Genomic DNA, 15,667 nt, shown 5'->3' on the forward strand with positions numbered 1-15,667 from the left:
CACTAAAATTGCTCAGTGTGAACAGTGAGACTGAACTGTAACTGCTGCAGAAGCTCTGTATTCTGGCCTTATAATGAAGATGCTTACTATCTCTTCTATTTTCAAGCGAGGCTTTCTGTTTTTCATCTACTGTGAAGACAATTTTTCAGAGATGCAATGCTGTGTGTGGAGGAGTGTTGTGTATTTTGGGTTAGAGGTTCCTATTTATTTCTTCTACAAACAAAACCAACAGACCATTAATGGAATTCTAGCCTGTCTTGCTTTCTTAACAGAAAACACAGGGTCAACAAACAACCTTGGGTAAGCCTAAAAACCTCCCTCAAGTTTCTAAGGTTTCAGCTTAAGAGATTGTTCTACTGTGCACTGAGCCCACCTGAAACTGAAATAAATCCACCGTGCAATTTGACATCACCATCCATGGCCATATTTCAGACTGCGGGTAAATTGCACAGCCCAGGTTCACCTGCTCTACATGAGAGATGTTTGGTATATTTTTAAGGTCACTTTTCTTTTAAGGTGAGATGTTTTCCCAAAATACCCATCTGTAAGAAGTTGTTTCCTCTCTTCCCTGCATTGCAATACTGAGCTGATATTAACAGAACAGAACGTGTGCCTATGCACATCTATGAATACATTTTTAATTTCTAAAATAAATGTGGAATTGTTTAATATATATTTCTACTGTTTCATCATACAAAGGTTTTGTATTTAGTGTGGGGGGAACGCAAAGCAAAAAAAAAAGGTATATTTGAAAGTGAAGTGCTGTAATAGTTGTGTTTATCATGAAGACTGGTGGTTTGGGTTTGTTAATTCACTGCATAACGTGAAGCCTAAAGCTGGTTTGGTTTACAGTATGTCTGTCATAAGCAGGACTGAAGCAGTCTGTTATCATGCAGTCTAGTCATATTCTGTAGTGTATTTGCATGGTTGCTAGCTCTGGGGTTTGACAGTAAATGATGACAAGGTCGAGACTTGGTTACTGTGTATTAAGAGGTCTCATTAAACCTGATCATGAGCAGCCTTAATACATAGCAAAATATCTTTAATTGACGTGAGTAATGCACTTGTCCTCACTTCAGGTAGTTTTCTTGACCTTTTTACAAACTGAATAATTACTAAGCACCACAGCCTGGCCCTCGCTGATGTCATTATTAGTCTAGAGACCTACTGTGTTTATTAGAGCTATTTTATAATTCGCAATTGTAATCAAAATCAACTTACTGTCCTGAAGTTGTTTGGTTTCCATCCCACTTGGATGCTGTGACGTGGAGGTCTGGGCTCATTTTACCTTTCCTGAGTTACACTTCTACAAAAACATTTCTCCTGCATAAATCTGAATCAGGAGGGCTGTCCAAACGTGGTAACTCATTATCGTAAGCTGGTGATAAAAGACCACGGCAGACGTCCACTTACAAAGCATTCTCTATTTAAAGAGAACCTCTCTTGTACTCTTGACCTCTAATGTAAACTATAACTTAGATCTTAACAGGGCCATGCACTCACTGTGAGCTCTTTTCAAAGCACGAAAGAGGAGGCGAGGCGGGTGAGCCGCACGCCCAGTGCCCCTGCATTACTGGGAGCAGTGAAGAGATCCCAGTACAGAATGGGTTTTGTCTGACGTGCAGTGCATGGGGAGCCTTCGGTGAGGGGAGAAAGAAGATACGATGAGAGAAACGGTCACTGGCATTTAAAAACAAGATGTGTTCCAGGGTGTGCAAAGAAAAGAATCCCGGAAAAAGAAGGAAATGCCGATTTCAAAGTTCTCTTCATCTCAGGATATGTTTGGGCAGTAGTCTTTGCAATAAAGGCTAAAAAAAAAGGTGGCTAGTTTTCTACCCAAGTATTGAAAGCCGAACGCCTTGAAGGCTGCGGTCAGATGCAGTGTGAGACAGAAATAACAAGCCCTGAGCGCCAGGTTTTCCACCGCACGCTGCGGTGAATGGGCCGCTTCAGCGCCGCAGGGCAGGGCTGCGCTCAATGCCCGCCTTGTGGGCTGCCTGGGGCTGCCTGCCCGAGCAGCGCCGTGCTTTGGCAGCAGCTCCTCCCAGCACACATGGGCACGGAGTGTCTGTGCACCTCCTTAAAAAGCAGCAGTAACGCACAGGGCGATTTTCTGGTGGCCGTTCCAGCATTCACCACGAATGTTTATGAACTGCCGAACGGCTCTGTGTTCGGCGGATGTGAAGCCAAGCAAACTTCACAGTCTCATGTGGATTTTTTTCCCCAATTTCTTTTCAGACTGTATCACTACTTGGTGGCTCTTTTCCTTTTCACAAAACTCCTCTGATTTTGAAATGCCACTACAGTAAAAAACGTAACTTCTCAGTTGATTTGGGTGAAATAAGAACTACAGCCTAAACTGCACTCACTTCTGCAGCCTTACAAACAACCAGGTCGCTTACTGATGGCCATTACTTGAAATGTTTGTGTAACTACACTGTATTTACTTTTCTACCGCATAGGAAATAATTACTGTAGTGACTCTCACTTCTCACAGTATTTACTTCTATATTTTTAATCACCAGCACCCTATCACTGTAGGCTGTTTGCATGGAACTTCCTATCCTGGTTTTAGTGCCCACTGCCTCTTCTGGGCATCATGAAAAGAGCCTGGCCCCATCCACTTGACTCCCACCCACCAGATATTTGTAAGCATCGGTAACGTTACCCTTCAGTCCTCTCTTCTCCAGGCTGAACTGCCCCAGGTCTGCCATCCTTTCTTCATAATGGAGATGCCCCAGGCACAGGGTTACCAGAACCCCAACGTACACCATGGAGGGATGGGTCTTGATGGCTGGGGAAATGTTGAGAAAGGAAGAGATAAGAAGTTCTGCCATTCATTTTATTTAGCTGAATTTGCTAAGGAAAAGAAGCTGAGAAATCTGCCTTTCCTGTCTATGAGTTAATGCCATACAGACAGGCTGTAATCCCTGATAAAACAGCATGAGAAATAAATCAGCATACGTATCAGACCTGCTTTAGCAGGTGTGCTGACCGTGAACTGCAGCGCTGACGCTGTGGTTAGTTAAACATTAAGGCCCGGTTTGCAGGCTGAGTGGACAGCAGTTGTTTGCACAGCAGCAGCTATCTCCAGCCTCCATGTCCTATGCCCCACATCGGCAAGAACAGTCTCTCACTGAATCAGTCACGTTACTTTGGGAGAAGGAAGGAGTTACTTCGCCTGTCACACCAAGTCTTGCTTGCACAATAACACGACTGATTATTTTCCTGTCATTTATGAGCTTCTTGGTTTGTTTGTGGCCAGATACACTTAATTATTTAAACTGCTGTGCTAAGAAACAGCAGGAAGTTTCCTATCTCTCTTAATATAGCTAACAAATGTATTAGTTACATGTATTTTATTGCTGCTTGTTAACCAGCTTCAGAACTCTATGAAAGAAAGAAACACAGTTGTGTGTTTCCCAACAGGCCAAGTTCTGGTAGAAATTTCAAGAACGCACAAGAAACTCAATGACAGTCTAGAGGAAAGTGTAAGTGCAACCATTTCCTAACCTACCTCAGCTTTTGAAATTAAAAACCACTTTTGCCGATTTTTAATAACCCTTAATTTATTTGCTTTAAAGTTTAAGAAATTTCATAAGGAAATTATATCTGAACTGGAGAGGAAAACAGACCTGGATGTAAAATACATGACCGTAAGTACATTCAGTTCTAATACCAAAAAGGGCATCTTTTATTTATCGGTCGGTCCCCAGCAGTTTATTAATCACTGTTAGATCTGAGCTCTACTTAAACACGGCGCAAGCATTTGTGCTTATTTTGAGCTAAAATAGGAACCAGTGCATGACTTCATAGCATCCTTAACCCACAGCTGAGAAAAGCAGTTGGTTGCCTCATTTGACATGCATTAGCAATATCTATGGTAATGCTTTCTAGCTGCTTACACAAGCAGCATTGCAGAGCGCACTGAGATGTTTGTAAATGCTCTGATTGCAGGCAACTTTAAAGAGGTACCAAACCGAACACAGAAGTAAATTGGATTCCCTAGAGAAGTCTCAGGCTGAGCTGAAAAAAATCCGAAGGAAAAGCCAAGGAGCACGAAACGTGATGAAATATGAGCATAAAGAAATGGAGGTCAGTGTATTGGCTCTTGGTTTGCTTTTTTCTTTTTTTAATTTTATTTTGCATGAGAACTGGTCAGCAGAAAACACGAAGCTGTTGCAGGTCCTATCTGGGTCTTTCAAAGCTTGACTTCTGAGGCCTACAACAATTCTTGTGCACGCAGTGTAATTAGTTAATTCACAGCTGCCCAGCACGTTGTTTGGCAAGTTAAACTAACTTCAAAGAATGTGTATTTTTGATTTCTCAGAGCTGTTGTACGTTACAGGCACTCCTACAATAATTACTGCAGCTCAAATTAAATGCTGCCTGCGCTGCTGTACGCCTTCAGAGGCGTTACTTCAGCTTCAGGGTTTCTTAGATGGCCACTGCTTGGAGAGCGGCCTTAAAGCACCTCAGGGACTGCACCTTTGTGCAGCAGTTTACTCAGCCACGTTGTGTAAATGCAGCAGTAATTTGCTACTAACGCGTTTCCCGACGAAGCCCTACGACTGATCCATTGCCTTCGCTGCTGTTCTTACACAGCATTGCCATCTTGAGGCCAGATAAGAAAAGGCAAGGCGGTGCAGACAGAGGACTTGTTATTTCAAATAAAACGGAAACTATTTTCTGACACACAATGTTAGGTTAGCTGTTATATTTTTTCCTCTCTATTTTTGTATTTTTTTTCTTTAAATAAAGCTTTGTTTATAACAAGGCTCATAAACATAAATCATACCAGCTCTTACTTCTTACAGTGTGTTTTAACCCACATTCAGAACAGTTCATTTTTAATGTACCGGACTGAGAATTTAAGAATTAGCCTTTAAGCACGTTGTAGCCACAAATTTTCATAAGCTCGGATAAATACATTTCAGTCTCTTTAGTAACTCATTTTTTCCTCTCTAAGATGAAGTATAGATTCATTACAGCTTTGTGAGAGTAAATATAACTGCTATAGAGCAGATGAAGGTAATCAGTCCAATTAGAGAACACCTGTGGCCTTAAAGTTGCTCAGTTGCTGCTGCTTTGAAGTCACATTCTTCTTTGTTACAGCATTTAATTTAGAAGATAGAATTATTTTTCTTGCTTTGCTTCATTGTCTACACACACACACAGAGTAGAATCATAAAATCATTTAGGTTGAAAAATACTCTTAAGACCATCAGGTGCAACTATCAGTGACCTACCAAGTCCAGCCCTACACCATGTGCCACGTCCACACATCTCTTCAGCTCCAGAAACAGCAGCTCCATCAGTACCTGTGCAGATGGTCCAGGGAGGCCCAGCCACCATGAAAAAATTCCTCCTGACTTCTGAATCTCCTCCGGTGCTTCACACCCTGATACTGATTGCCTGTAATAGAATACGTGTGTGTCTGATGAGATTGGAGAAGTCAGATGTGTGCATAAAAAGAGAATGACTTGGAAGCAGAGCCACTCCACCCCACCTTTCTGATAACTTTTTCTTTTTCTTGTCTTTTTGGAATACACTTCAGTAACTGGATAGAGTATCAAATAAAACTCACAGGCTGTATGTGAATTATTTACCTTTTTCCCTTAGTATTTGGAAACCGTGAGCTCTCGACAGACTGACATCCAGAGATTTATTGCAGAAGGCTGCAGAGAAGCTCTACTTGAAGAAAAAAGAAGATTCTGCTTTCTAGTTGACAAGCACTGCAGTTTTACCCAGCACATGCACTTCTATCACGCTCAGGTCGGTGGCATGCATGTAAATAAAAATGAAGCTCCTGAAATCTAATCATATCAGAGATCTTAAAATCTCTCCTAGTATCTAGATGAGAGTGCCACAAATAGTTCAGATAGCACTGGGAACACTGCAGTGCCAGATGAGTGCTGTGATCTGCTTGTAGAGAATGTCTGCAATGTGATATTCTCGTAAAGGTGCTGTTGCAAACGGTGAAAGGTTGCTATGACTTCTTAAAAAATCACACATTAAGAAGTTTGGTATTTCTAACATCTGACCCTGAAAAAGGACTGTCTCTTTCTTCTATATACTTCAAAGAGGTATTACTTAGCCTTGAACATGTTTGAAAAGACTTCCATTTCACTTCATTTACCATGTTCTAACAACAAAAATTAGCAAGTAGTTCTGTGTAATTTTATGCCAAACGTATCTTTGATGAGAAACTCTTACATTTGGATGCAGTGTGCAGAATTCCTCAATGCCAAGCTGCCTGGGTGGCAGGAAATCTGTAGTGATGCCACCAAAGTTCCTGAAAAAGTCAAAATGATGATTGATGAAATAAGGACACCTTGTTCCACTCCAATATCAGGAACTCCGCAGCCTTCACCAATGATAGAGAGAAACACCGTGGTATGTCATTCCCTAATGGTTAAAGGCTCTCTTTCAAATGGGTCCAGATTGTCTTCACTGGTTTCTATTGTACTTTAGCATTTGGATTCAAGGCTGTAACGTGCATCAGCTGAAATGCGCTGGGGTTGGGTGGGAAAGCAAAACCATGAAGCTGAATGGTTTGCTGCTGGAGAAATGCAGAGTAAAGCAGGCAGAAGCTCACAAGCAGAGAAGGCTGTTTCCAGTTGGGTGTCCAGGGCTTTCCTGAAGACTCAGCCTTAGGACCACCCTAGTTTTTGCCACTCTATTTCCAACACTCCTGTCTGTAAGTGCTAGGAATTGCATACTTGAGGTTCAAGATAAACAAAATTTTACCCTTTCCTTCTTCCCTCTGATTCTTATTACAGAATATTGAAATAGACATTAAATTCTCAATTCCCCTATTTGCACGTTGTGTTACCATTGGTTATTGAATTTCTAAATTCAATACCTCCAAAAGTTAAGTTAAGAAGTGTACTGATCTGTGCATGAGTGGGCTGTTTGAGAAAACTGGGCTTCCATAGCATTTCCATTAGTTGCTGTGCATCAGGGAACAGGATCCTTGCAAACTATTCTATCAGAAGTTTCATAGCAAGGTAGGCCCAGCAGAAAGGCCTTACATAGGTGTGATCTGGGAAAACCTGAGCGTTGCTTTCTAGAGGTTATGTTGCAAACACAGGAAGTCGTGTCACCTCTCTATTAGGACAACGTTTTTCTGATTCTAGATTGGAAACAACTTCTATGCTCACAATGAAAATGCATCAAAGGTGCCCCCTGCTCCTGTTGGCAGGGCGTACACCAGCCCACTTGTGGACATGTTTAACAATCCTGCCACGGGCCCAAAGGTGTCTCCTGAAAGAGCAACCAATGCAGCAGGTGAGTGGCATTTCACTGCAAGCCACGTGTGTGCAGGGGTGTGTTAACAACTCGGAATTCTCTTTGGGATTTTGTGACTTTACCAGGATTTGAATTCCAGGATATGTGGGGGAGTATAAAATGGTCTCTGCAGCGTGTTCATGTATCAGTTACCTAACAGGTGAAGGGCACGTCATAAGGAGGAAATAACTGTTCACAATAAAATGAAGCTACCTATTGTAAACTTTCACTTCCATCATTTGCCATGCATCCCTGGTTAGCACAGCTCAACTGTCTCTGTGCCCAGTCCTACCAGAAGAATACACTCTATGATTTTGGACCAGATACACACCATTATTTCTGTGCACACTAACAGACAAGAACATTGCAGTCTTGGTATGGTTTCCTTTAAGAGTGTACAGCAGCCAGGAAAAAATGCACGTGGGACAAAACAAGCTGTCCTGTACTTCTGAAATGTAAAATGCTGTTATTTTATTAGTATTTTATTAGTTTGTAAAATATGAGTCTTTGACTTACTCTGCTACAGGGAAAGAACTAAGCCTACATCACAACAAAACAAATGCAGTGCTAGAACAGCAATTCCAGCATTCCCTCCTTAAAACTGCCTTTAATGTGCATTATACTGGTCAAATAACACACATTTTTGAGACATCCTTTAAATCATCTTCTGGAAAACATCCCATACCTGCAGAGTGCCAAGTGTCTGCAGTTCTCATTGATCCAGGTGAAGCTCAGTGCTGGACATGAGAATGAAATCAAATCTTGGGCTTGTTTTAAGAACGGAAAATTTGCAGAGTCTTTTGCAGCTGCTTCTGGTTAGCATTTCTTATGCCAAGCAGAAGAAAGCAAATTAACACATAACTTTCTATGTCTGTTGGTTCAACGTTGCTGTGGTAGCATGTGTGCATGTATACAAATACCAATGTTATGAAGAACTCTGGTGATAAGAAACATTGGTAGATAACTGAGAGTCTACAACAGAACAAAGTCCCACAACTACACTTGAATACTGCTTTACCAAACCTGCTTCTCCTGACAGCTAATTGTATTTTGTTAATATGGTTAATTTTGCTTTTAATTTTGCAGAGAATTCAGATGATGCCAGTTTATCGCGCTCAACTTCAGTTGCCACAGGGCTGAATATAATGAAAAGGCAGAAAGTAAAGACGATCTTTCCGCACACAGCTGGAAATAACAAGACTTTACTTAGCTTTGCACAGGGAGACACCATCATACTTCTTGTATCTGAAGAAAAGGATGGCTGGCTTTATGGGGAACATGAGTCAACCAAAGTGTAAGACAATCGGTTTATTACCCAATTTGAACATGAAGGAAAAGTGTCTCTAGCAGGAATTAGTACATGGTTTCCACTTTTTCTGCTGTCACTGACTGGGAACTTCTATCAGGTGAATCTCACCGCACGTATTTCAGGGAGATCTTGTATACTAGAACCCAGGCCTTTAAATATTACATCTTCTAGAGTCTGTTTTGTCCAGTGTTGACTTCTGAAAAATCTTTCCAATTTTATAACATCTGAAATTGAAATCCTTTTCCATTACAGAAAAGGATGGTTTCCATCATCGTATACTAGACCACTAGAAGAAACAGAAGAAAAAGCCTTTGTTCCAGCGCCAAGGTAATATTTAGAATGGAATGTGCAAAAAATACCCAAATCTCCTTTCTTACATTCTTTCAAATGTATTAGAAATATTAGTTTTCTGCTTACACCATCAGTCGTTCAGCAACACGTACAGAAGTACCTCCTAACTGTCTGTACTGCCACACCTAGATCACATTGCCATGTGGCTACAGAGACCTAAGAACGACCATCACTCCAACTTTACATTCCCACGGACTTCAGAGAGATCATATGCCTTAACTACACATTTTTGTTCTTGCCTGGGACAAAAGACAAGGAGGAAAGGTGTATTATGGAACTGAACATGTTACCTGCTGGGTTCTGTCTTGCAGCACTGCGCCGGTTAGAAGTATCAGTTCAGTCAATCTTGCAGAAAAAGCTGGTGTTGTCCTCCCACCACCAGACTATCTGGGTTCCACTCCAGATAAGAGAATGGAGTCTTCCAAAGGTACTGCTGCTAAAACACCAGCTGAGAAACCAGAAAGTGCAGGTCCGGTAAGTAACCAGTGCCATTAATCTGAATGTTCTGCTTACTCCTCTTGACCTGCTTAACTGAGCTCTTCAATGAGGCCCTTGATACTGTTCTATACTCTTCAGTATGATTACTTTTCTGGTATCTCAGTCTACCTAGAGGAGAAGGGTGACAAATTGTTTGGGGATATAATGAAGAGCACTAGAAGCCCCGTTCTGCACAGCAGAGAAATGGAATCTGTGAATCTTGAGAACACATTCTTATGGAAAGCAGTACTTTCAAATTAAGTGTCTGGGAACTTCTAAAATAATTACGAAGAAAGAGTCTATATTTTGACACACACATGGTTTTCATTTTTGGATAAGAAAAGCAATAAGCCTTAACAATTATATAATGTCAGATTTCTACCCAGGTTCATTTATTCTGACTATCTGTTGAGAGCTCTGGGGATCAACATGTCCTTCAAGTGTAATCACGCTCACAATAGATAAAAGGTGTATCAGCCTGTGAAAGCTGCCAGGCCAGCAGTACAGAGTTCTTTGCCCTGTCACAAGTAAAAGGTGACGTACTGTAGACCTCTAATGCACCACTCTGCCTTGGTGTCACCGTGCTGTGCTGCAGCCTGGCCTCAGGTGGCTCTCAAGAGCGGCCAGCCATGAGGACGTTCTTTCTGTAGTGTTGGTTCAGGGGGGTTATGAATAAACTTAAGGCTTGTGGACTAACATTCCTGTTGCACTGAAAAACCAAGAGAAAGGTGAGTGATTTTGGCTGATAGGTGAGGATGGAATTAACTAGAACTGCTTGTTCATCCTGGAGGCTTACAGCCTTTCAGCCTTTTAGGAATGGAAGACAAATGCATTCAGGTCTCATAACTGTTGTTGAGGTTCCCCCTAACGTGTAGCAGATAGACGTTCACTGTGACCCCTGATTCTTACCTGGTATACAAAAGGAAGAGAATTGCACTCACAGCACAGGATTTCACTCCAGAATTACTATTTACTTTCGTTCCTTTGGAAAGCCTCAGAATTTCCTTGTTCTCCCTGCTTCTGTGCAAGTCAACAGCCACCGCTCCGCTGCCAGGCCCGAGAATGCTTTGTATGCTGGAACATGTAGTCAAAAGTTCACTTTTGCTTTGAACCTAATCTGACACCTCCTAGAAGCAATGCAATTAGTTTGCCATTTGAAATACTTAAAATTAAATACTATTATACTCAAAGTTTTGTGGAAAAAAGGACAAGTTTAATGTTTGCCAAAGCCTCTACATTGTGCAGCAGGCTTGGCAGCCCATTACAGCAGCTGAGTTCATGGCACCAAGCACTGCATCCTAAAGGAGCGCTGTGTCAGTGCCACACTGCCATCTTCTGGGTAATCTCAAATTCACAAAAATCGAGGAAATCTCATCAGAAGTACAGTGCACACTGTAGCTGTAAAAGCATTTTCAGATCGTGCATTCAAACAAACACGACCATTTGATGACAACAAAATGCCAACAATACCTGTGCAAAGTCATTCCTGTTCTCGCCACTCCCACGCAGCCGCTGCTGGTTAAACATGCAGGTGCTGCCAGGTTTCGCTGCTTTGCTTTGCTTTCACCATCGCTGCTCACAGAAGTCACAGGAGATGCCTTCATTCATACGCTGCACATCAACAGTCACGGAGCGCAGGAGGGTTTCTGTGGTGGTGGCACGGGGGGGTTTGGTTGTTTGGTGGGTGCTTGCATGCGCTGTTGGGTTTTTTGGCACTTCTGCAGCGTGCTACAGAAACTGTATGGCAACACTTTGCTTCTGTCCTTCTTTTGGTTGCCAGTTTTCAGTGATGTTTGATATTTTTACCTATACAGCGCAGAACTTTTTGTAAGTGTAATTGGTGATCTTGGCAAAAAAAACAGAACTGACCCCCCTGGATAAGAAGACCCCATTCTCTACACTGCATGCACACACAGCTGTCGGTGTCTGGATGTTCTCAGACCATTCTCTTCTGCCCACCTCTCCACAGCTCAACTAAACTAGACAGCTATTAGTGCAAGTCACTGCATATTTCATTCTGCTCGAATGGTAGAGCCTCTTTTCTGTAGCAGCACAATGAGGAGATCACCTGGAGCACGTTCTGTTGTTTTTTTAAATCTGTACCCGTATCCTTTCTCTTACAGAAACCCAACATGAATGGCATTGTAAAACCACCCTTTCTAAGGTACGTTTTAAAGCTGCTTATTCAATTATAGTTGTGTTGGTTTTCAGTTTGATGTATGTTATTGTATTGACTGTGAGGGGACCTGAGGATGTTTCTTCCTGAGCTGCTCTGACTGCTGGCAGCAGCGTTAGCCCCACAGTGCCAGAAGTGCTGTGAGGGGAGCACAGACCCTCCCAGAGCAGCAGGTGCTTCTCCTGTGGTTTGGCACAGAGCGGGGGTCAAATCCAAACTTCTCTGGAAGCCTTTTAAAGAACATCCAGAGCAAACCAGGCAGTAACTTACCAAACCTGGGACTGCTGTCAAGACAGTTCTCCTGTGTAAGGCTGTTTTAAACGCTCAGGCTGAGCTAGGAGTTGCGTAGAATCTGCTGGTGTGAAATTGTAACGTGTTCTTCCAGCAATGCTCCTTGCAGCACAGCAAACCTCACAATAACTTTGTGCATTTCTTTTCAGTGGAGAAAATCCTTTTGCAACTGTGAAACTCAGACCAACAGTGACAAACGACAGATCAGCGCCCATTATCCGATGAATAGATGACCCCTATAAATATTTCCTCCTTACAAACATCAATTGCAGTAATGACAGTTGCTATCTAAACTTGTTCTAAAAATTATTTAAGTGTAATTACTGTAAAATAGAATCATACTGGTATGGATTTCTGATTTTTAAAAGCATTCCTTCTAATGAGGCTGTTGCTTTGGGCTATGATGGAGCAGCTCAGCTTGGTTCTACAGTACGCCTTCTGCAGGGGATGGAATTGTGGAGATCCTGGAGATCGTTTGGATGCTCCAGGCAATCTGACTAACGAAAAGATCACAGATCTGAGGACTTGGCATTTGTTGTTTGGAAATTGCCACAGTAAGCTGTAGAACGCAGGCCTTGCCTATGCCACTTACTCAATTAGAAAAAGCTGATTGATTTTTTTTAATACAGCAATGTACCAACTGCCTTATTCCAGCGTAGAGATTTGTCTGTATACAGCAGCAACGCATTATTTTGTTTAAAAAGACTCGTGGTTATAAATAAATATTTATCCTCTATGCATATGTAATGCTTTGCTTAATGGCAGATACAAGTTATAAAATGTTAACGTAAACCTATTTTAGGTCTCATATATTGTCAACACATTCTTCAACAATATATATATTTTTAAACACACCATCAAGCTTCAGTCATATAAAAGTCTCACAGTACAAGTGCCATGCTTTTCCTTACACCACTACTACTGAAGTGGTTCATTGCTCTGTTAATGCAGCCTTGGATTAAGGTTGGCTTTCTTGTGAAGGAGCCGAGCAGTGGCACAAATGGCAGCAGAACGCAGCATCTCACCAGGCAAAATATAACTGATACACCTAACTTCAGTCCCAGGTTGTGCCTCATTACAGGCTTTGATTTCCTGCATCAGATATAGCTCGTCTGAAGAACTCTCTTCCTACTGTAATAATCACCTGAAATGAGCCTCGCATCTTACAGCGTCTCTTTATTCTGCACAAGGTTGAGCACATTATGGCTGTACAGCACAGAGCTGCCTCCCAGCTGCTGTACAGCGTGTTTCTCTGACCTGTCCCAGTGCTCAGCCCTCACTCTTGCTCATCCCCACCTTCCATAAGCACAGCGCACACTCTGCAGCATCCCAGGGCTGCTCCTATAGTGGCTGTGAGTGACAGAAAATGCCTTTGGTTATGGGGTGTGAAAAGCAGCACGGGAATCTGCTGGCTGCAGATCAGTGCCCCTCATTCCACCTCCTCCCCTTGCACTGCCTGCCAGGTTTGTTGGCCATGGAACCTTCTATGAGTGCCTCACAGCCACCTGCAAACACATCTCAAGGGCGTAACTCACACCTGAGCCAGAACATTAGAAAGGCAAGTCAAAGACCATAAGCCTCCAACAGTTCCTTATCAGAATGAAACAGTGACGCACCTAAACCTTTATTCTTGGAACTGAGCAGTGCCTCAGCCTCTCTTCTTGGGTAAGCATTCCCTTCTGCAGCCAGAAACAACTGGTGGTGTAGAACTACCACCAGTTCCCTGCTGGTAGGAAACCACTGCTGCAGCAGGTAGGACTTGCTGCTGCAAAGCCTTGGAGATAACACTTGTGCCCTCAGCAGCACCTGCCCTCACTAAACCAAGGCTCTGAGCAGCCTTCTGCAGATGGAAGATGTGCTCACCCACACCTATTCCATGGTGGTAGCACAGACAGCATTCGCACCGCTTTCCTCAAAAGCCTGCAGATGAAGGGATCCACCTGGGGAGGCAAATACATCCCCTCACCTTACATGTACAACCCAAAAACACCACTATTTTCCATCCCTGTCTGTAGCTAGGATTATTAACTTCACTTGCATACTAAACACATTATCAGACACGTTTGTCACATATTTAATAATCCAGCCACAAGTTGAGGATTGCAAAAGGAAAAGCAGTTTTATTTAGTTTTCAAGAGGTGCCACTAAACATGGAAAACAAGGTCGGTTTTCATGTTTTGCAATGCACATGCTCATAAAAGATTAAGTTTAAATTACATGCAAGAGACTAAATTTCTTCACACTTTACAAAACAGGTCTGAAGCAAATAAAATGATTGTACATGACATTTACATTAGAAAGAGTACGCTAACAGTTGTAGCTTCCATAGCACGTCCACGTTCAGCCCTCTTAGCCAAAAGCCGCCCCGCAATTTGGGCATCTTCGCTGCCTCAGTGCCAGACAGAACAGAATCCCAATTGGAAAGAACACAATGGCACACAGAACACCGAGGCAGGTGAAGGTGTCCTCCAACACGCCAACCCTGCAGAAATGGAAAACACACTGAGTCAAAGCCCCCCACTGCGTTTAACCCCAGGTTACCTCCTTGTGATCTGACACTCAGTGAAACTCCACTCCGTGCAGCAGAAGGAAGCGCGGTGCAAAGAGGAGGCTTCCCCCCTTTAAAAGGCTTTTCTGCTCACAGCTTGCAGCAGAAGGCTTTGAACTACACCACTTAAAGAAACCCAAGAAATTCTCATGTGATAAGAGCAAGGACTGCAGATAAGACACGTGAAAGGTTTAATTCAAACCAGTATCTTAGTTCCAGACAGCAGCTATTTATCAACCACCACAGTCCCGGACTGCTCCAACAGATAGCCACTCAGAGCAGCCGTATTCATGGCAAACACTGCTTAATTCAAGTGCACTGAAGAACGCACACAGGTTGCCACCTGCTCACAGTTTGCCACCCACTACGCAGGAATAACAGCTTAACATAAGAAATTGGAGCAGGTACAAGCAGTCAGAACCCAGAGGTGAGCAAAACACTTCAACAAGGAGGGCCCTCCTCTGACTGCCCACGACAGTGAAAGTCAACAGGAGCAGAGCTGAGTGACCTTGCAGTGCTCGCGATGCAGGCAAGGTGCCAAGGCCTGAGGGCTGTTTTTTCCCTACGCAGTGCTCACAGACCTTACTGCACAAGCAAACAGAGCGAAGGAAAGAAGATGCAGACTTTGAGACCATTCCCTTATTGCAATTGTTCAGAACTTCACATCTTGTTCAAACTTCAGTCTCATCTCCCTTTCCTAGCACTGTTCTGACATGGTGCAAGTTTTGCAGAATTCGTTCCAGTGATGTAGGTACCACTTTTTTTTGCAAAGTTTCATAGCACTTCTTCCTCTTCAGACACTGGGAAAAACTTAACATCTCCTTCCAGTCCCTTTTAGCTGCTATTCTCATACCTCCATTACCAAATCACAAATCCAGATATCAACATCAGCTTAAAAGTCCAACTTAAACTTCCCGTGATGCTGCCAAAGTCCATAAAGCCATCCTTCCTTCTCCAGGATGGCACCTCTGCTGTGCTCTATTCAGTACATGGTGCAGTCAGCACGTCGTAAAGCACAGTGATTTCTGGCTTGTCCCTCACAGATACTGTTGGTAATACAAGCACCAACAAACATGAACAAAGCACTTCATACGATTGCTCTGGTATCAGTATCTTGTTCTCCAGCGGAACCAAACTGTGTGTAAGAATGGGGCAGCACAGCCACGGCTCTGTAAATAGGTGTAAATTATCTTCTGCAAAAGCACAGGGCAGGCAGCACTGCTGA

At 42.8% G+C, this 15,667-nt stretch overlaps 2 protein-coding genes across 2 annotated transcripts in view; one reads left to right on the forward strand and one right to left on the reverse strand.

Moving 5' to 3' along the window:
• Positions 1-12,119, forward strand: part of BAIAP2L1 (BAR/IMD domain containing adaptor protein 2 like 1) — a gene marked incomplete at both ends in the record, with an annotated part of 33,085 nt that extends 20,966 nt beyond the window's left edge. Inside the window, 11 exons of the mRNA XM_079542888.1 lie at positions 3,430-3,491; positions 3,585-3,656; positions 3,958-4,095; positions 5,623-5,775; positions 6,229-6,396; positions 7,140-7,290; positions 8,377-8,584; positions 8,852-8,926; positions 9,262-9,424; positions 11,551-11,591; positions 12,044-12,119. Coding sequence (XP_079399014.1) covers positions 3,430-3,491; positions 3,585-3,656; positions 3,958-4,095; positions 5,623-5,775; positions 6,229-6,396; positions 7,140-7,290; positions 8,377-8,584; positions 8,852-8,926; positions 9,262-9,424; positions 11,551-11,591; positions 12,044-12,119 — 1,307 coding nt within the window. The remainder of the gene's footprint in view (positions 1-3,429; positions 3,492-3,584; positions 3,657-3,957; positions 4,096-5,622; positions 5,776-6,228; positions 6,397-7,139; positions 7,291-8,376; positions 8,585-8,851; positions 8,927-9,261; positions 9,425-11,550; positions 11,592-12,043) is intronic.
• Positions 12,120-14,243: 2,124 nt separating this feature from the next.
• Positions 14,244-15,667, reverse strand: part of BRI3 (brain protein I3) — a gene marked incomplete at both ends in the record, with an annotated part of 7,047 nt that continues 5,623 nt past the window's right edge. Inside the window, 1 exon segment of the mRNA XM_079543145.1 lies at positions 14,244-14,376. Coding sequence (XP_079399271.1) covers positions 14,244-14,376 — 133 coding nt within the window.

The sequence above is a fragment of the Tetrao urogallus genome (genome assembly GCF_951394365.1).
Source record: "Tetrao urogallus genome assembly, chromosome: 15".
In the NCBI taxonomy this organism is placed as follows: Eukaryota; Metazoa; Chordata; class Aves; order Galliformes; family Phasianidae; genus Tetrao; species Tetrao urogallus.